General features: G+C 38.3%; 2 protein-coding genes across 2 annotated transcripts; one reads left to right on the top strand and one right to left on the bottom strand.

Moving 5' to 3' along the window:
- Positions 1-4,913: 4,913 nt before the first annotated feature.
- Positions 4,914-14,028, bottom strand: mapk3 (mitogen-activated protein kinase 3). The gene is made up of 9 exons (XM_042011553.1): positions 13,593-14,028; positions 12,194-12,376; positions 10,491-10,680; positions 9,426-9,542; positions 9,235-9,349; positions 9,020-9,151; positions 7,680-7,789; positions 6,920-7,046; positions 4,914-5,341 (listed from the first exon to the last, which is right to left on the bottom strand). Exons 1-9 carry the CDS (start codon positions 13,808-13,810, stop codon positions 5,328-5,330), a joined length of 1,206 nt encoding a protein of 401 aa, XP_041867487.1. The 5' UTR covers positions 13,811-14,028; the 3' UTR covers positions 4,914-5,327.
- Positions 13,960-19,842, top strand: nudt9 (nudix (nucleoside diphosphate linked moiety X)-type motif 9). The gene is made up of 9 exons (XM_042012475.1): positions 13,960-14,020; positions 14,637-14,883; positions 15,323-15,610; positions 15,798-15,887; positions 16,305-16,391; positions 16,622-16,733; positions 18,173-18,319; positions 18,499-18,583; positions 19,604-19,842. Exons 1-9 carry the CDS (start codon positions 13,960-13,962, stop codon positions 19,747-19,749), a joined length of 1,263 nt encoding a protein of 420 aa, XP_041868409.1. The 3' UTR covers positions 19,750-19,842.
- Positions 19,843-20,308: the final 466 nt, after the last annotated feature.

Below are 20,308 nucleotides of genomic sequence, written 5' to 3'. Positions count from 1 at the left end.
AAGCCAAAAGTAACTTCTAGGAAGCCGCTTCATAGTAATGCAGCGTGTATTTTATAGGGCCACTTTTAGACATTAACACCACAAAGTTGGACTTGAGAGAAAAGTTGCTTGAAATTATTGAATAAATTGGAGTTCACAAGAAGCAAATTATGACTCCCCAAACATGTGGACCTTGAGGACCAGAGCTGGACACCCCTGTGCTTGACAATTGAGACTGGGAAATGAGTTCCTGATACAGAAAGTAAGAATGATTTTAAACATGGTGTTTAAGTAACACAATTATTATTAAAAGTTAAAACATTTACTGCTTTAAATGGCCTGGTCAAAGCCTAGACATTGATCCAAATAACAACCTGTAGTTTGAATTTAAAATATTTCTTCATCCAAACTACAACTACAAACGGTAAAATGTCACAGTTCCAACATGTTTATGATCTGTTGGCAAAAAAAATACGTTTATGAGATTTACAAATCAATGCATTATGTATTTATTCATTTTTTACTGTTTTCTAAGTCATTCTGCATGTAGGATTTCAGTTACGTTTGAGTTTTTCTATGGAAGAATTTGCTTGTGTTGTTTCTCCTGTCCGTTTAGATCACTGATAATCTCAGGCAGGTTTTTATAGTTATTAGGAAACTAAAGGTTATTAAGCAAGTCACCGTTTCCATGAAGAAAAAGAAGGATCTTTTTGCAAATGAAATGTAATAGCGTGATGCCCTGTGAAAGGAATGAAAGCACAAAGCTGTTTCGTCCACCCTTAACTAATATTCACAAAGACAAGTACTCGCAGTTGGCTCAGAAATACATGAAGACTAATTTCAGTTATATTCACTTAATATATGTTCTGTTGTCAATAACATGGTGGTGAAGGGATGCTCTGGAGTGGAATAATGGAGAGTAAGATGGTAAGCCCAAAGAAGATATGTTGTGTGGCACAAAACTGAAAAGCCCATCTAAATGGCGACTTGCAGGAACTACAACTCCTTGAATAATTAGAAAGGGTATTAGCCTCATAATCCCAGGACAAGTAAAGATACCCCGCACATTCGACCAAAACGAGGAAAACATCTTGTATTGTGAAGTCAGGATTGCTGAACTCCATCGTCAGTCATCAGTGGTGACTCAGAGGAGCTGCTCTGGCACTGCAAGTTGTCCAGCTCAGCAGTAGTTTTGAGTAGTACTATAGTATTTGATAGCTAACCTGTGGAATTTTTTAAGCCTTTATATACATTTTACAGAACTGGATCTGTAAAATGTTTTTATTTTTTTTTTTAGAAAAGTTATTTACTTAATGCAAAAAAAATATGCCAGGTGTTCATTTTCAGTTCTTTACAACCTATTTCATGTTTTTAAAACTGCCAAGCATAATAATGTGGAACACTGTAGAATGATTGGCAAAAGAAAAAAAGTTATTTTTAATCATTGGTAGTTTTGTTAAACAAAATCATACAAGTTAATATAATTTTTGACATTTAAAAAATATTCACTGTCATTCACACTGATTTTTTTTTTTTTTTTGGGGGGGGGGGGGGGGTAAAAAATGGCATTTGCATAATAAATGCACCATTGTTTATAAATGAAATTCTAATTTGACATAATTCTCCATCTTCATTGTTGCTTCACAATTACACATATTTTGTTGTTTAAATTACGCCCACCCCCAACACACAAAATCACTTAATTCCACGTTGCATGGCAACAGACTAGTAAAGGAAGTGAATATTTTTTTTCAAAGCACTCCTTACCAAGTCTTTTGCATAAAGAAAACCTCTCCATCAATTCAAAGACAGAACACAAAAAGACAAAATAGTTTAACAGTATCAGGAAACTTTATTTAATTATATGTATAATTCAGTTTTTGTTAATCGCTTAATTCATAATACCCAAAGAATATACAGACTATATCCCTCAATAACTCATATCTCTTTGACAATCTACATATATAATCTTTTAAAATAATTTCTTATAAGATCTTGGAGGAAAATCAAAGAAAAGAACAAAAGTGTATTTCAAAGAGACTGAAAACACTGCCAATGATCACGCTCATAAGAGAAAGAGAAAAATACAAAAAAAAAAACAAAAACAAAAAAAAAACGTGTCTCCCTTTTATGTAAAAAAACAAAAACAACAACACACCAATACAACAATAGCAATAATAAGAACAGCCATTTAAAAACATCCGGAAACAGGCCTCAAGACAGGCAGGCCTTTTGACTCCATACTGTATGAATGTAGACGTGTGTTTAAGTGTCAACTTGTCACAACACATTGACACACTACTTAAAAATAAAGGAGTGAGTGTGTGTCAGGCAGATTGCAAAGCATGGTCCTCTTGGTTTATTCCCATGGTTACCCAGTGAGATGTTTGGTCTGGTGGCAGATCGGAGGGAGAAGAAAAAGAAGAAATAAACTATAAGGCCTGGTTGACTAGTGGCCACCTATGAAATATCTAGAAATTTAATATCTGTACAACTGTTTTTGTGTCACAAATTTACAAAGCAAAAGGTAACTGCAGGAAGGGGACCCAAGCACTGAGGAAACAATGCCCACATCCAAAACAAACTCAGTTACTTATGAGCAGATCTACAAACACTTGTACACAGACATATATTTCTGCAGACGATCCGCGAGTCTTAAACACACGCAGCACATAAAACTTAAAGCTCAACAAGCTAAATACAAGATGGGGAAGGGTAAAGAAAGAAAAAAATATATAGCTCAAATGGGAGGGGGGGCAGGGTGCGTGGCTGGAAAGACAAAGTGCAGACGTGCTGATTGAATCATGTGATTGGTGCAGATCTCCTGCGTGTGACTGTCCATGGTTTCCAGGTAAGCCAAGGGCGATGGTTTTCAGAGACAGGGAAGCAGAGTCAGCGACACTGGTTAGAAGAGGTGGGCACATGAAAACAGAGGGGAAGGAGGCGGGAAGAAGAGGCAGCCCTTTGAGTAAAGCGTGGTGAAGGTTTGGAGGTTGAACAAAAGCACAAGTATCACCACACATGCACCGAAAAGCCTCAGACCGATCCCCGAGTGCTGGCTATGGCTTCTGACAGAACAGCAACTGATGCAACTAGAGCCCCCCCCCAAAAAAGCAATCAAGAGATTCTGCTGCAAGACGATGAGGCCAGCAAAATCTGCATTACTGGCCTGCAAAAGCAAGGGCAATAATTTATTTATTCATTACTGGTCCCAGTACAACAAGGAAAATAAATAAATACTGCTGACTGAACTAGATCAATGAAGGATGCTTGACCAAGCAGCATTAGTCCAGTTGCATCCTGAATGAAGAGAGGAGGAAGCAGACACTGACACAATCATGAACAGGCAGGAATAAGACATGTGCACACTTAAGAGAAACAAGAGGAGCCATCTCTGAGACACATGGAATGAGCACCACTGTAGCACTACACCACCACATGAAAGAATAAACACCCAGTACTTTAACAAGAGCCAGAAAATAACTCCAAACCCAAAAAGAAAGAGCGGGAGCACAGACAGAACAGGCACAGAGGGGCAAACTCAGATCTGTACTGTACACCCAGAGTGATCACAGTTGCTTGGCTGTGGACTGAGCAGGTGTATTCAACCATTTGTTGATGATGATAAACAAGTAGAGTTTCCTCATAGGGCTGTAAAAGAGGTCTGCTGTGGAAACTGACAGTTTTTTGCAGAAGATGTTTGATTACATTGTAGGATGAGCACAAGTGTTACTTGTGTCATTAAGAACAAGTGCATTCCATTTAAATGAGCAAGCTCAAGGGTTTTTATTCTGTAAACTGGGTCCATGCCATGAGTCAATGGGACAAATCTGTTTTGCTAATGCTTTAAATGGAAATTACCATTTTTGTTTACATCTGCAAAAAAAAAAAAGGGTCTTTTTAAATCTGGCCTCAGTTTGCATGCAAGCTAGACTTAATGCTATCTGGGGTCAAACAGTAACAAACAGAAATGAACAAAAATAAATAAAACAGCTGATAGGCTGATGTCAACCAGACCCATTTTTTCATTTGGCTTCTAAAATGAGTTTCAGCTCTTGAGATGTAGGCTGCTACATCATGTTGCAAGGATGTAATACCAGAAGAATGTGGGTAGGTCCCCAGTGATTCAGTTTCTGACGTTTAACTGATAATTTGGGTGCAGCTGGGAAGAAGTGCCGTGAGGAAAAAGGACTTTTTTTTGCGATGGCACAGAGCACCATAAATGTTCTGGAAAACAGGGCTTTGGTATCACAGCTGCACTATCTGTATGGACACGCAGTTATGGAAAATTTTATGCTTTTTGCTTCCATCTGATTTGGTCAAATCATATAATAATGCCTCCTTGATATAACTGTCTTTCCACAATTGAAGGGAGACAACAATTTGTTTGATACTGGTACAAAATTAAGATCAAGAAATTTGTTTAATAGTGAAAATTCCTATGTTTCTCCCCAGCCAAGTTCCTTTCAACTTTCTGCCACTTTGGTAAATTTCAGGAATGCATGCATTCATATGAACATCATACACTTAACGCTTTTTTGTTGTTTTTTTGTTTTTGTTTTTTTTTTTTTTTGAAAAAAGAGAAAGAAATCCTGCCAACATGCCATTAAAAACATTAAATGTTTTCTCAAAATCAAGAGCTGCAAATATAAACTCCAAAACATACAAATACGACTCTGAACTCAATGGAAAACACTTGTACAATTGAAAATTGGGACAAGCACATATAAAAAGAAAAACTTATATATTTATTATGTACACACATCCAGATAACATCCCCATTCTTTTAGCCCTCAGTTTTTCAGAGTTTTAATTTACACTGATGAAGATAAGAGAGTTATGTTGGTTAATACAGTAGTATATATATATATATATATATATATATATATATATATATATATATATATATATATATATATATATATATATATATATATATATATATATATATATATATATATATAAATAAAAATATGTATGAGGGGAGGCTACTGAGAGAGGAGGGACAGGGGAGCTCAGACACAGCAATAGGAAAGAAAGGGTTTGATGAGGAGAGGGGCAGCACGTTACTGTGGGTAGGGCTGGATGAGCCGGGACAGATGGGGGGGTAAAACGAGTTAAGAGCCCAAGGTGGACGTCATGGAAACATTTTGAGTTCGACAGATCCCACCACACCATAGAAATCAAATTTATACTTAGCTTTCTCTTGTAGTAGAAATGAAAAGATAAGCAGGTAAATGTTCATATTTCTTGTTTTCACTTTTTGTTGGTTTCTTAACGATGCATTTTTCTTTTGTTTTAGCATGATGCTTGGGGGTCTTCTAGTTCCAAGTCTCGGCATTGCTCTGTCACACGGTCAGAACTAAGAGAAGGAGAGGAAAAAGGGAAACACACTTTAAGAAAATCCAGAAGGCCTGCTTTGAGTTGGTGGAAGCTGGGTCTCACACCACCCATGTTAGTGTACAAGCCTTTGACTCAGATCCTATTCCTGTTAGTTGTTGTAACAATTTGAGTTGAATGCAAAGCCCTTTGTTGTTGCTTTTGACAAATTCTTGCCCAAGTGAAGAAACCTGCAAACATTAGTAACTAACCTGGTCTGATCTGATTCACCATCAACAGCCATATTGGCCTCAGTGGCCATATTACTGTCGACAGCCATATTGTTCTCCATATTGTTCTCGCTGCTCACACTGTCGTCAGTGGCCATATTATTCTTGGTGATCATATTATTTTCAGCTATTTAAAACATAAAAATCACAACTATCTTAAACACGTTTTCATTTTGATAAAACAAAATCAGTTTTCTAATTTTTTTTCAGTGTTTTTGTAATTAGAATAAAATGTCAATATGTGTTAAAACCAATACAAGTTTTCAATTTCCATGTTTCTCAGATAACATTCTCCCTTTGAGCATGCACAGTTTTTAACTTCCTTTTAGTTAAATTAACATGACAGCAGCAATAAATAAACCTAGTTTTTAAACAGTCTTTGCAGTGAGTTTAAGCTTCGAGCTTCAGCTGCCAAAATCTTTCCTCATTTCTTTGGGTATTATGTATACTGCCATCTTGTAGGTCTGTAAGAGGTTCGCTGGCTGTAAAATATGCACTCATGTTTAAGGTGTGTTTGAACAACTTTGTGCTCCACTGACATCTAGTGGCCTCAAACCACAAAACAGTGTTGAGGTCAAATGACAGTAACAGTAAACAAGACAGGATGAAATAGTCCAAATATCAAGTGACATAATACCTGTTCAAAAAAATTCTGCCAACTATCAGGCAGTGTTTACATCTGGGTGATGTGTATTTTAATATAATTTTAAATCCAAATCTGCAGCTCACTGAATTACTTACAGCTTCAGAGGGAGCGTGGTGCAGGGCTGCACACACCCTGACACAACTTTTGAGAGGTAAACGTTTAGTTCACCAACCATTTGTATGTTTTTTTTTTCCCCAATCATCCATCTTCTGCAGCTTTTTAAGGTTGGAAGCCACTTGTTCTTCATTTGGTGGAAATGGTACGGTCTTAATATTGTCTAATACAAAATATTATTTGATGTACTCTCCTATTCATTCATTCTCAAACAACTGGTCTGCTTTTCGTCAATCATGCATGCCTCATACATTGCATGCATGTAAAAGCCACCACAATGATGCAAGACTGGCTTAACAAGTAAAAGACTTCCTTCCAACCAGCTTAAACTCAGAAAAAGGAAATTTGACGCTCATTGTAGCTGCATGCCTGAAATATCCACTTAAGGTTGAGTAACAAGGAATGATATCAGGTACTGAGGAAAAACTTACATCTAGTGATGCTTCAGAAAATGAGGCAATTGTGTGATTTAAAATAAAATAAATAAAACTAACACGTGCTATATGTCCCCCTGTCTTCTTCCTTTAATAGTACAACCTCGTGTTGTTAGGACTGTGTATTTCTTATGTACCTGGGTCACAGGGGGGGATGTAGTTTTCTTGGAAACGAGCCGTTTCAGTGAAGATCAGTTCCTTCAGCTTCTCTTTGGGAAGATCATCCAGTTCATAGGAGAACGTGAAGGGCTCCTCTGCTACAGGCTAAAACACACACACAGGACAAACTATCAACAGCAGCTCAGGAGCTGCAAGATGAAGTGTGTCATCTAGTTTGCATTGGGAAACATGACCATTAAGCTTAGTAAATGTAAACAGTACACTATAAAGTACAACAGAAAAGACAATATTGGAAGTGTGTAAGCTGAATGCCTGATGGCTAACTTAAGTTATCCAAATTTTGAGTCATACATTAAAAAAGCCAATAAATCCTTTTATTGTCAAAGTACAGTACTGGGATTCTGTTTGTGGTTACCGAAATTGAGATACCATTAATTCTTTAATCTCCCTTGAGCTCAATTGTTGAGTAAACTTAATACCAAATGCACCGTTAAGAGGCTTCCCAGCACAAAGCAGAACAGCTCACAATTAAATCTTGGGCCGCAGTAGAAATAAAGTAAAAATGCTTATCGCATGATTCACTGCCTAAAACCCTCAGCATCCAGCGTTTGTGCAAATTTAAATACTTGGCTGACTCATTTTCCTGTGTGTTGTTTCACAGCAGGCACAAGTTTTTCCTATATGGTACACTAGTTTTATCTTGTTGCAAAGAGCATAATTTAGACTTTAAGTAGGTGCTTAAATTAAAACCATAGCTTGTAAAATATGTATTTTTACCTCATCTGAGGGGTCATAGTACTGCTCCAGATAAGGATGGGCCAGGGCATCCTCAACGCTGATACGCTTGATGGGGTTAAAGGTCAGCATGCTGCCCAAGAGATCCAGGGCTGTATGAGATAAAGAGCTTCAGTCAATTCAGTCCCCAGGTTGGAAAAACAATACACAGTTTATTCTTTTGTTACACTTCTTGGACTTTATTGCCAAACTGTTCATTTGAACACTAAACTAAACAAAGTCCACTCATGGGACTCAAAACATTAGAAATTTGATCAAAAGTTACAGATTTTCTATTTGTTATACAATTATTTTCTCAATCATTTGATGCTGTCTGTTTACAAAAGCAAAAGATGTATTGTTTACCACTTTTAACACAAATGCTTCTTCTTGTTTAATGATGGAAAAGTTGGGGAAATTGTTTCACTGACTTGGTTTTGTCCATGGCTTACAAAGCTTCTAATGACTCTTTCAAGACCTACAAACTGACCTTGAAGTCACGCTGTTGCTATCTTTTTCTGGAAGGACTAAACTAGACTGGAAAGAGAACAGCTTGGCTGAGTGCAAGAGGATGAGCAGATTATTTCCAGATGAGGCTGAAATCCTTCAATGTGTGCAGATGTTGGAGATGTTTGGAGCCAGTGACAAGAACAAGCTTTAAAAATTGATCAGGAAAGCAGCTCCGCGATTTGTTCAAGCTCGGGGTGGAGAGAGGAAGACTGTGGACAAACTGTTATCAGTCATGGACAACCCTGACCCCCCCTCTCCACCTCACACTGGAAAGACAATCGATCTCCTACTCCAGAAGAATCACTGAGCTCCACTGACAGAAAGAACTGACTATTCCTGCCATAGCCCAAAGCACTATAATAGCTCTTCTCCGTCAGACTCCAGTATATATAGCATTTCCTGCATCATATGGTTTATTTAATTTCATCCTCATTCTCCTTCTATTCTCTTTCTATGATGCTGCTCTAATACTGCAATTTCCCAGTCTGGAATCACTAAAATAGTCTGATTTTCATCTGTGAGAGATCACTATACATTTAAATATATCTCAATATACAACACAGACATCGTCTTTATACTACTTCAGTGGTGAGGTGGTTAGATGATGCTGCAATCACAAAAACAAGAATTTATTGGAGCTGATAGTCTGGAAATACTTTAAGTAATCATCGGTTGACATGTCTTAATGAGCCGATTTTCCAATTTTAGTCAAACTAAAGTCTTTAAATACATTCTAAAGTCCAATTTTAGCCTGAATTATTGCTGAATTGCTGTCATGCAAATGTGCTGAGAGGTTTCATTTTGAATAGTCAACAAACATCGTCTCACAGTACCTTTCGGGTCTGCCTTGTAGAAGAGTTTTTCCCAGGGAACCCTGGGCTTTTCAGGAAGGGACTGCAAGTAGTTTCTTGCCTTCATGTTGATGATGCAGTTCAGATCTTCTTGAGATGGAGAACCAAGAATGCCTAAATAGAAAGAGAAGCTTCAACATGGCCGCTCACCGTTTTTCACAGTTTGGATGTGGAACTAAATTCAGACTATCCCTCACCCAGTATGTGATTGAGTTGGTCCAAGTAGTGTTTCCCAGGGAAGATAGGCTTGTTAGACAACATCTCAGCCAGGATACAACCCACGGACCAGATGTCAATAGACTTAGAGTAGCCCTGAAACACAAGCACATGGGATCAAAATGCAAAACTAGCCAGTCACAACTAAAATACCAGTCTGCTGCAGCCCCACCTTTGAGTTGAGCATGATTTCTGGAGCCCTGTACCAACGCGTGGCCACATACTCAGTCAGGAAACCGGTGTGGTCGTGCTCGGGATCGGCTATCCGTGCCAGGCCAAAGTCACAGATCTGAGGATGATACAAAAGGTCAGAATCATCACAGTCAACCATCACACTCTTTTCAAAACAGACAAGATCTTGAATTAAGTTTAAGGTTGTTAATATTGCTAACTTCTTCTGGCAGGAAAAGCGCTTCACGGGAGAATTCCATCAGTAAAATGTTATTTTATTTTTTCCCTTATCATTTTCTCATTTAGCTTTGTTAGCTGTGCAGACCTATTTATTACATTAACACTATTTTACTATTAGCACAACCAGGGCACAGTTAAATGCGTAGCTGTGATATTGTAAATAGCTACTGAGACTTTTGAAACCCCTCCAGAGTGGAATGCAGCAGAAAGCCACTGCAAACATGTGCTGCTTTTGTTCTGTACTCTTCACACATGATCAGCTAATCCAGGGATTGATGGGCTTGCTGTCGGCAGTTCACATACCCGTAAGTACTATGAAGCTGCGCGACATAGAACCTGATGGCTTATTTCAACCAAAAAAAGAACATGACTGACTAGTTACTGCGTAACAAAGCAAAGCTGTGGATTAGTCTTGTATAGAACAAACTGACCCGTCCTGAGTTGAGGTTGGAAAAAAAAATGCTCTGTACCAATCAAGTAAATGAATTTAATGGAGATTTCATGTTTATATAGCTTTATGCTAAAATTTAGATAGAACAACATACTGGACAGGGACAGGAAATGTCTTTGTTTTCCAAGCCAACCATACGTCATCTGAAACTTGTATTTTATCAAGAGATTACTCAAGCAGGCCTACAACAAAAATAATAAAGTCATAACCATTCCTGATATGCAGAATGGAAAAAAGCTCAAGAGAAGGTAATTCTAAAAACTTTAACCAAAACTATTTCATTCTGTTGACATAATTGTTTTGTTAACAGCAGGTGTGATAATTGATGTTCAAAATTAAATGATTTTTATACAAAAACCAAATTTACAGGCTTACCTTGAGGTCGCAGGTGGTGTTGATGAGCAGGTTGGAGGGCTTGAGGTCGCGGTGCAACACGTTGGCGGAGTGGATGTACTTGAGGCCTCGCAGGATCTGGTAGAGGAAGTAGCAGACGTGGTCGTTGCTTAGCCTCTGGCTCTTCAACAGCTTGTACAGGTCCGTCTCCATCAGAGTCTGCACGATGTAGCTGGAAGGATGCAAGGGTCAAGGCAGACAACCAGAACCCTGACAGTATCTAGTGATACTGGAGGGTAAGAATTTTTTTATAAAGATTCAAGAAAAACCTTTTCTTGTAGTGTTATCATGAGTTTTAACTGGCTTTAATACCACAGGGTTTAATGTTTAGATGCTAATTAGGATCAGGCATCCTTTGACTTTTGTGAAAACTTGCTAGTTTTAAACTGGTATCATACTATCACAAAACAGTTGTGCTACATCCAGAAAAGAGGCTACTGAGTGATATTGCTGTCCCTGGGTTTGCTTACATTTGCTTGGGAATTTTCATAAGGGAACAGCACTGAGTAAAAAAGCAGACCAACCACATGCATCAAATAAGAAAACAAGACAGATATAAAAGGACTCACACATTCTTTCCGTCTTTCAGGGAACAATGATGCTTTTCAGAGAGAGACTGCCAAAGCAGCAATCAGTGACAGCAGCTCGCTGCTGGGCCGTGCCCACACATCACTGCTGGAAACTCTGAGGACAATCACTAATGCCTAATGTGACTGAACTGAAACAACTCAACAAATGACTCAGCAGCTGCTTCAAATGAGCATCATGGATTTAAAAAGACTGGCCTGGGCAAAGCTCACCCAAGATAAGATCAGATGGGACTACAAAAAAAAAACAAAACAAACAAAAAAAAAAACACCAGCAGTGCAGTTCAGCTCCTCAGGTTACTTGTATTCCATCTGCAGCCTATATCAACTCCTCTGGCACCATTATTGTTTCTTAAAGATTATTTAACTCTGTGTAAAATTATTCTTAAAGCTGTACAACTACAAATATGGTGGCTAAAGTATTAACCTGTTTGTCTGGTTTATCCTCAACACATGCCATGCTCAGAGCAAAATAATTTCAACTGGAATGTAGCTGAATTCTCAAACCAATGCACTTCAAATGAAAACAGGAAGCTGCTGCAATAAAGGCTGAAACCACATGAGTCTTAGCACAATTTTGTTGTTTGTCAGGTTATTAAACGTAATGTGGGCGGATGTTTAAACTGACTCTTTGAGAGCCAGGCATCTAATAAGTGCCATACTTTAAAAACAACAACAAAAATAGCATTTTCTTTTTGTGTACTACTTTTCACACATGTAAAGGCTTGCTACCTCTTTTAAAGCTGCAAAATGATTACTGAAGTGGCTCTACTGTTTACTTTGAAATGTTTAAACAGCATTGTTCTGTTCGATTAACTTTCTTTAAAACAAGTGTGTAAATCTTTTACCACAACAGAACTCTAAAGAAAATTTAAAATATACACATAAAAACTTTATCATGTCTTCTAACTGCTGCAATGGCTCTGAGATTTGTTGTGTTGTTACAGTACACCGATCGTGTATGTGTTTACTGTTAGCATGAAATCAGATATATTAATCTCAACAAGATTCTGTGATTAAATAATGTTTGCAATAAGATGCATAATGCAGGGAGTAACGTAAGCGCAAGACACTTCCTGTAAAGAATGAAAAAGATACACATCCCTCATGTTGTCAATGTGCCGTGCCCTAATGATGTCATTGATCCCGATGATATTCTCATGGCGGAAACGCAGCAGGATCTTGATTTCCCTCAGTGTGCGCTGACAGTATGTCTGGTGCTCAAATGGGCTGATTTTCTTGATGGCTACGCGGTGGTTTGTCAAGTTGTCCAAAGCAGAGCTGGATACAGAGCAGATGTGTTACACACTGGAACATTCACACACACACAAAGGCAGTATCAGAAACTGAGCAGATAGTAAGCTGTAAAAGACTGCTGCATGCCATCTCTACAGACAACATGAACATATGATGCCTTTTTCCTGATATGATGTAAAAGCACTGTATTTGTAAGTCTGAGTCCATGTGCAGTGCATCAGACAGCTGGAGGTGGGGAGAGAATCACCCAAATTAGGTTTTAACTCAATTTAGAAAAAAAGACAGCACTTGCATCACGGATGAAGTGTAATACTGCACGACAAAGTGTGTAAACTAGATAACTCCACATGAGTTCTTCAGTAGCTGAAACACTATTACATGAACATACAGAGGTATACATTAGATTTTAAGTAAACATTTGTCTGCTTGGTTATGACTCGACATGAAATTTTACAACTGTGGCATATAATACCGTTAAAAAGTAATGGCCTTTTCACTCACTGAACCAACCGAGGTTGTTGACAATGTTTGCAAACACTGGATGGAGTTCACAGTGGTAACAGTCTAGTGTACTAAATATGTGGCCCGTTTGCAATGGATGTGAGCGCCCATGACTTATCCATTTATACTGCCCATCTCAGCATGTTCTGGGTTAATAGATAGCAATCTATCGTTGAAATCACAAGTGCTTAGAGCATACATAAAAGATTGAAGATAACACACAGTGATAAAAAAAAAAAGGGAAAGGCCTTGCTACAGTTGACAAATCCCTCTTGCATCCTCTGCAGCAGATTTGCTGCAGACTGAATGTTTTGGAATCAGAATATAAGTAGAGATCAGTGTACTTGGAAGACTGTGGCCAGACGTAAATGAAACCTCACTACAACTAAAACTAGCTCTCAACTGCGGCAAAGTGCAACCCACAAAACGTGTCTGATCGGATAGCAAACCACGTCCTGCGCTATCACTCCCAAATCTTGTTTCCTGTAAAGCTCATAGCCACGCCTGTAGCAGCTGAGCTAATATGCTAACCTCAAGACGGGCTGCATTGAGGTTCAACAGTAAATGATTGTTTGACACCCGTTTTAATTATAAGTATTGTAACTGCGCTGTTATTCAGTTGCCTATGCTTGTTATAATAAACAGCGACGATTTGCTGGCTAAAAGTACTTGCTAACAAATTGCTTATTTTAGCTAACATTCAGTTTACAGTAGCTCTGCAGAGACAGTCAGTACTCACCAAACCATTCCGTACGCCCCCTCCCCTATGTAAGACAAGTTTGTGTAACGGGGGCCCACGTCAAAATTCTGGCCCCTTACTGACTCGGAACCGTGTTTAGGTCCCGCAGTTCCGGGGGCTCCATCCTGCGCAACAGTGCCAGCCGCCCCAGCAGCAACAGCAGCAGCGCTGTCGGAGTCTGCGGCCCCGACCGCTGCAGTGCTGCCCGAATCAGCCATTCTTCCGCTCCAAACGCTCCTAGTCTGTCTAGTGTTTCACCAACGGACCGCTGTCGCTCTCAGTACCGTTGATCGTCTTTCCGAAGCAGATTGTTCAATTGACAAAGCAAAGCGACTCAATCGTGGCCCTCCTTACTACCAGAGTGTAAATGGATTTCGTGCGCGAGCACGGATTTAGTCTCAGCAAGGAGCGTAAAACGCGCGTGCTAAGTACGATAAATACAGGTGCGTTAGAAATATTTACAAGGGTGACTTGTTTGGGCGGAGCTTTCGTCTCTTTTACACGAGGCGCTTCCTGCACAACTCCTGTGCATCGAAACAAACACAATCTGACAATTAAACTGACAGTAGCCACATGTAGGCGTGTCGAAATGTTTTGCGTGTTGCCTAATATGACATAATATAACAGATAGATATGTAATATTTTTATGGTTTATGCGTTCTGGATACTTCAATATTCGTTTAAAAAATAAGGTTATGCTGACGTTGTATCACCCTACACGTGAGTGAGTACAGTGAGTGTTGCCCATTAAAACCCATTTTGTTCAGGACGTTAATTGTGCGCATCACGTGTAAGATTTGGTTGGCAAGACGATGTAAATTCAAAAGGGTCCACTTAAACACTTGTACCGTGTTCACATTAAATTAAGACAGCATAGCACAGCCGTCAAGATTGCAGTTTGGCGTGTGTAAATATTCCATCTATCCATCCATCCATCAATCCACTGTCCAACGCATTTCATTCTTAATAAATGAAAGTCCAGAATTTTATGCTAACTTCTAAACTCTAAATCTTTTTTCACACAACCAATTTATTATTTCTGAGATTGGAGAAGGGGAATTCGATCACCATGGAAACGAGTGCGACTGCCGCAACTCTACTTTGCATACGTCACCACGCAAGGCGGAGTACTTCCGGGTTCCAGTCCGTTGCATTTTACTGCTTTGGGAGCATTGATCAATTCCTCCCAAGGAATGGTACATTTACCTCTGCGACGAACCTGGAAAGGCTCTATTCGTTTGGCGCTTACTCTTCTTGGACTCCCGTATACTGTCTGCAACATTGGAATAAGGTATGAAGTGTGAAAGTAGTTTGAAAATGTTAAAATTTAAGCAAACATTTAGTTAGAAAGTAAATATATAGTTGTTCATTCACTACTAACTATAACTACCAACATATACGACAGGAACAGTAGTCATTCTAAAACAGATATTCAGATGAGATATATTTGATATAATTTCATTTTAACAACTGAAATGTGTTATCGTTAACGGCAAAACAAAACCTACAGGTTATTAGCGCAGATTTGTATTTCAGCAAGTCAACCACCTGCCTTGTATTAATTGCACAACTCGCTAAATATTTAGACTATGTTGTTATGTGTTGTAAAAATATTCAACAGTCAACTAACTGTAGGGAGGTAACAATGTTATGTTTATAAGCTGCTGCCTTAATGGAGAGTAAAATATATACTTTGTGGGTCTTTATGTGTCATACTCCTTTTCCTGCAGGTCTGCTATCTCCTGCTCACCCTCCCATCCTTTCAGAAGTAAAAACATTGGACCCATTAGTAGCAGTTGCCTTAACTTTTACATGACCAGTGTCTGGAAAATGCCATCTTCAGTAGCAGTGCCTCATGTGAAGTCCAGATGCCCACAATATCCAGGGTCCACCATCAAGCGCTTTCCTGTACCTGATGACAAGGTGGACTGGAGTCAGGACTGGCCACAGTATCATCCAGTCAGCTACACTGCCCCTTCAGTTTTAAATAAGCCAGCATGGGCAGATCCTGATATTGGGTGAGCAACATTCACTTACTTTAATTTGCAACCTACATTTAGATAATTATAGGATTGCACATTGAGGGTATAGATTTTTATAAATGTTCTGAGACACATTGACCAAGATTTTTCTCAACTTTTTCTTGTCAATGTTTAACTAATGTTTATTCATGCTGTTTCTTGGGGGCATTTGCTTGGTTTGCAGCTCTTTTTCTCCACAGTTCAATGCTGTGGATGGTGTTGTGGACAGGAAAAGCTTTGAAGGCAGCTACAGAGTGGAAAATGGGAAGCCATTGTAAGTTACTAATTGCAAAGAAAAATACATTCATGAAAAAGATTTACACCATGTTTCAGGTCATAATAATAATCATCTTACACCTGATCCGTTTTTAGGATTAGTTTAGTACAACTTCAGATGGGCAACAACACATAACATGAAACAGATTACGTCAAAGTCATCACTAAGTGAAGCTTTTCTGTTAATGTACAACTTAAATATTAATGCACAGTAACATCAGTGACTGTCCAGAGTAGAACTGTGAGCATTTGTTTTTTTAAGCAGTCCTAATGGAGGATAGATAGTCTTACTGCGGTAAAGAGTTTTGCTTTTGTGCCAGAGCTCTGTTGGTTTATTTCACATAAGGAATTCTAATAAGCACATCTTTGTTGCATATAAATAAATACATGTGTAAATTAATTTTTTACACTTCAGAAATCCGCTTGGACGCACAGGATTGACGGGTAGAGGTTTGCTTGGACGATGGGGCCCCAACCATGCAGCAGATCCCATTGTCACAAGGTAACTTTTAATCAACCTTATTCTTTGTTATTATTCACATACACATGAATCATAGTTATTTGTTTGATTTAGTTTTAAAAAGTGTCTCAAAACAATTCAATTTCACCCAGTCCAAACTTAGAGAATTATAAAGAAATTAAGATGTTTCATTTTTATAAAAAGGGCAGCATGTGACTCTGCATGTCTTTTTATTAGCATTTAATAGCCTAACATATTTCCCTCTCTGGTAGATGGAAGGTAGATCCCAGTGGAGCAAAGATGCATCACCCAGTCTCTAAAAACCCTGTTCTGCAATTTGTGTCCATCAAGAGGAAAGACTGTGGGGAGTGGGCCATTCCAGGGGTTGGTTGTGTTTTTATTTCTTCTTTTTAGTGGCTTCTTTTGCACTGTTTGTGGAACTGTGTTCTTCCAGCATTTTATTGTGCTTACCATGATATTCTTAGCCAAGAATGTTGTGGTAAAACAACATAGTCATAGTCATAGTGGTGAGTGGTTTTGGGGTATTTACAGTTCTCTTTCTGTTGAAATAAAGTATGATTACCAGTAAAAACACGGTCAAAATCATTTCAAAAGACTTTAGTTTCCTCTGACCACACAATTTGAAACAGCATGTGCATAGTACAGGACTGTTCTGCCAATACTGGAGGTACAAGAAGTATGATCTGCCATTAGAATAGTCAAGACTTCCAATTACTTGAGCTTGATGTTACAGCAGCACGTTCTAATTCTACATCAAGGCATATAGTCATTCTCATTAGAATGTCTCTGACGTGTCTTGTGGACAGCAAACTGTGTACATTTCTAAGTTTATGGCACTTTATTTAACATGAAATACAATGAAATTACAATTTTTTGTTGACCGCATTCCACTAAATTATAAAGTATGACATTAAAGAAAGTTTTTCGGTGGCTATGTCTACACACACAGTTTTATTCATCCTACTGTACTTAACCTAAATAAAACAATATCATAATTATAATATTTACATGAGGTGCAGATTGTATCTGATCTACTTTCTCATTTACTTGTTACAGAGCACAGTCCAATTAAGGCCTTATGCCTACATTGCTCCCCCTATGCAGTTGGGATGTTTGTGCTCATCTAAGGTCTTAATTACATCCATATTTTTTAAAGCAGAGTATTAGTTTTCACACATTTCTCTCTCACCCAAAAGTATGTAATGTTTACTGTAGTCTTCTTGCTCTGTGCTTAACACTGCCAGATCCAGTTTTGCTAGACTTAGTTATGAAAATAGGCACCCCTTTTTATGACAACAAGGCCAAAACAGTAATTTTAAAAATAATACCCAAAGTAATAAGTAGATATGCCAACCACAGAGCCTAGAGCATGAAGCAGGGGTGAGTGTTTCAAGATTCCCTGCAAATTCTGCAATAATGTTGTTGATGTGTATGTCTGTCATAATGTGACTAAGATCGGTGTACTCCATATATCTTACAATTTGATTATTGCTTAGTTCAAATACAACCTTATGATTAGACAAAGTCTTAGAGTAAGATCTTAATTGGGGTTTTACTGAAATATTTCTTTGCATGCAACCATGGCTGTTGTTACTCTTTTCATCCACAACTGTTCAAATTATCTATATAACTAAATTAATTTGTGTTTGTGACATTTAAAATGTTGTGGCTACATTTTAGGAGGCTGAAAAAGAGGACAAAAAGAGGTCTGAGATATTCAGAAGACGTTTTGTCAGCCAGTTTTCACTGAGATGTCCTGATCCTGTAGATTACCCATTTATTTTCACATTCTGGTTTTGCAGGGTATGGTAGATGCAGGGGAGCAGGTTTCTCTCACCTTGCAGCGGGAGTTCTCAGAGGAAGCCTTAAACTCGCTTTCATTCTCGCCATCAGAGCGAGCAGAACTTCATGCGCGCATCACTAAACTCTTTGAATCACCAGGGTTTCAGGTCAGTAATTGATATAGACTCACTTGTTTGCCGTCATATTTTGATCAGTAGGTTTTAAAGTTTAGAGCACAATGAGACTACAGGAAAATTAGATTACTCTTTTTTAGAACAGAAATCTCCAGTCTTATCAGATCAGATGTAGTCAATGTGTCCACACTCTATCCACGTTTCTCCTTCAGGTCTATAAAGGCTATGTTGATGATCCTAGAAACACTGACAATGCTTGGATGGAGACAGTTGCTGTCAACTTTCATGACGAGCAAGGTATCTGAAACTACATTTTTCTTTTTATATCCAAGCTTCAGATGAGTACTCACTATTCATGTTTGTGCATTTTGTTTTCTTCTGTGTCTGTTTTTGGTTTTAATGTGTTTTGTTTTTGCAGAAAGGTTGGACTTACTTACTTAACTGCAAAACAAATCTACCTTCGGGTATCAATAAAGTTGCCTTAACCTTGTTTAGCAAAAACTAGTCTAAAATACAGTAAAAGCATATCAAAATCTACATACACGATTATTGCTTCCATAGGAATCAACAGGGGAATTTACAGCCAGATGCTACTTTTCCTAATCAAATTAATTTGATTAATTGGTGCCAGCACCTCTATAAAATCAGGAGTGGAAGTAGTTTGCTGGTCCAAAGTACTTAGTTACATTATCAAAATTTCTGACTCTATAGACCACAGTTAGCATGCATTAAAAGTTTAGGACGGTATGATTAAAAAGACAAAACTATGTGTCTGGTTTGGAACTGTTGCCAGAGAAAGTCTTTTAATCTAAACAAGCCAAGAGACTCCAGGATCTTTGGACAGACGATTTCAAGTTCAGATTTATTTCTATAGCACGTTTACAATGACCTCAGTCACACAAAGTGTTGCACAGCACAACAATAAAAGACTTATAATAAATACAATGCATACAATACAACAGGCGAGGCCAGACATGTTAATGCTCAGTGCTATGTTTAGTCAAAACCAAACACACCATTTCAACACAAAACCTCATACCAACTGTCAAACATGTTGGTGGAGGGCTGATGATTTGGGCTTGTTTGCAATCACTGAACTTGGATACCTTGCAGTCGTTGAGTCATCCACGAACTTCTCTCTTTTTCAAAGTTAAATGTGAGACTACCTTTCTGACAGCTAAAGCTGTTCATCTGAGGTTGTATTTACCTGAATTTGAGACTTTTAGAGCACCAAGTTTGTTCTCATAAATACCTGATGCAATATATTGAATTGAAAGAAGGTATACTTTCTTTCTCACATGCCTGTTCTTATTACAGGCAACAGTGTGAGTGAGCTGCCACTGCAAGCTGGTGATGATGCAGGACAAGTTCAATGGGCTGACATTGATTCGTCTTTGGCCCTCTACGCGAGTCACTCCCTTTTCCTGGAGCTGGTTGCCAAAGAGAGGAAAGCCCACTGGTAACTAAAGGCAAAGGCTTTTCTTATGTAACAAAAAAAAAACAAAAGCCTTTAGAATACTTGCATATTTATCAAGCATGACTCCCCTGCTAAATTATTCATAATAATCACTTATAATAATGAAAACTTAATATACCTTTCAGTACCTAATGTAATAACATAAGAACAAACACAATGAAATATTCTATATGACATATACTACTTAAAGGGCAACAAAGGGAGAAATTAGAGTTAAAATGTGTTGTTTTGACTTTGATTCATACTTAAGATAAAGAAATGTGCCAGCTCAGTGGGGTGTTGTAATGGAACACTTCCAGGCCAAAAGCTAGAGGAGGAACATTTTTTCTAAGTGCCAGCAGATGGTGGACAGACAGATCATTTCACATTCGGCAGCCTGCCTCTCCAAACGTACACGTCATCTCACTGCCGGGAATTATTATCATCCAACGCTGAAGGATTATGCATGAAGCTACACACACATACGTGGACACCACTGCACGACTTGTAGACCGATACTGTTTATTTTACAATAATATATGTTTGTCTTCAGATTTAATTTATGA

Source organism: Melanotaenia boesemani, chromosome 2 (assembly GCF_017639745.1).
Source record: "Melanotaenia boesemani isolate fMelBoe1 chromosome 2, fMelBoe1.pri, whole genome shotgun sequence".
In the NCBI taxonomy this organism is placed as follows: Eukaryota; Metazoa; Chordata; class Actinopteri; order Atheriniformes; family Melanotaeniidae; genus Melanotaenia; species Melanotaenia boesemani.
This window is presented reverse-complemented; position numbering and strand designations above follow the sequence as displayed.

Bases quoted from the DNA above. Each gene is read 5' to 3' on its own strand.
- mapk3 (XM_042011553.1), bottom strand. From the start codon at position 13,810: ATGGCTGATTCGGGCAGCACTGCAGCGGTCGGGGCCGCAGACTCCGAC. The intron at 12,377-13,592 runs GTGAGTACTGAC...CTCTGTATCCAG, and splicing joins GGGGCGTACGGAATGGTTTG to CTCTGCTTTGGACAACTTGA. The intron at 9,152-9,234 runs GTGAGGGATAGT...CTTTCTATTTAG, and splicing joins CCAACTCAATCACATACTGG to GCATTCTTGGTTCTCCATCT.
- nudt9 (XM_042012475.1), top strand. From the start codon at position 13,960: ATGGATTTCGTGCGCGAGCACGGATTTAGTCTCAGCAAGGAGCGTAAA. The intron at 14,021-14,636 runs GTACGATAAATA...ATTATTTCTGAG, and splicing joins GCGTAAAACGCGCGTGCTAA to ATTGGAGAAGGGGAATTCGA. The intron at 16,734-18,172 runs GTTGGTTGTGTT...CTGGTTTTGCAG, and splicing joins GGGAGTGGGCCATTCCAGGG to GGTATGGTAGATGCAGGGGA.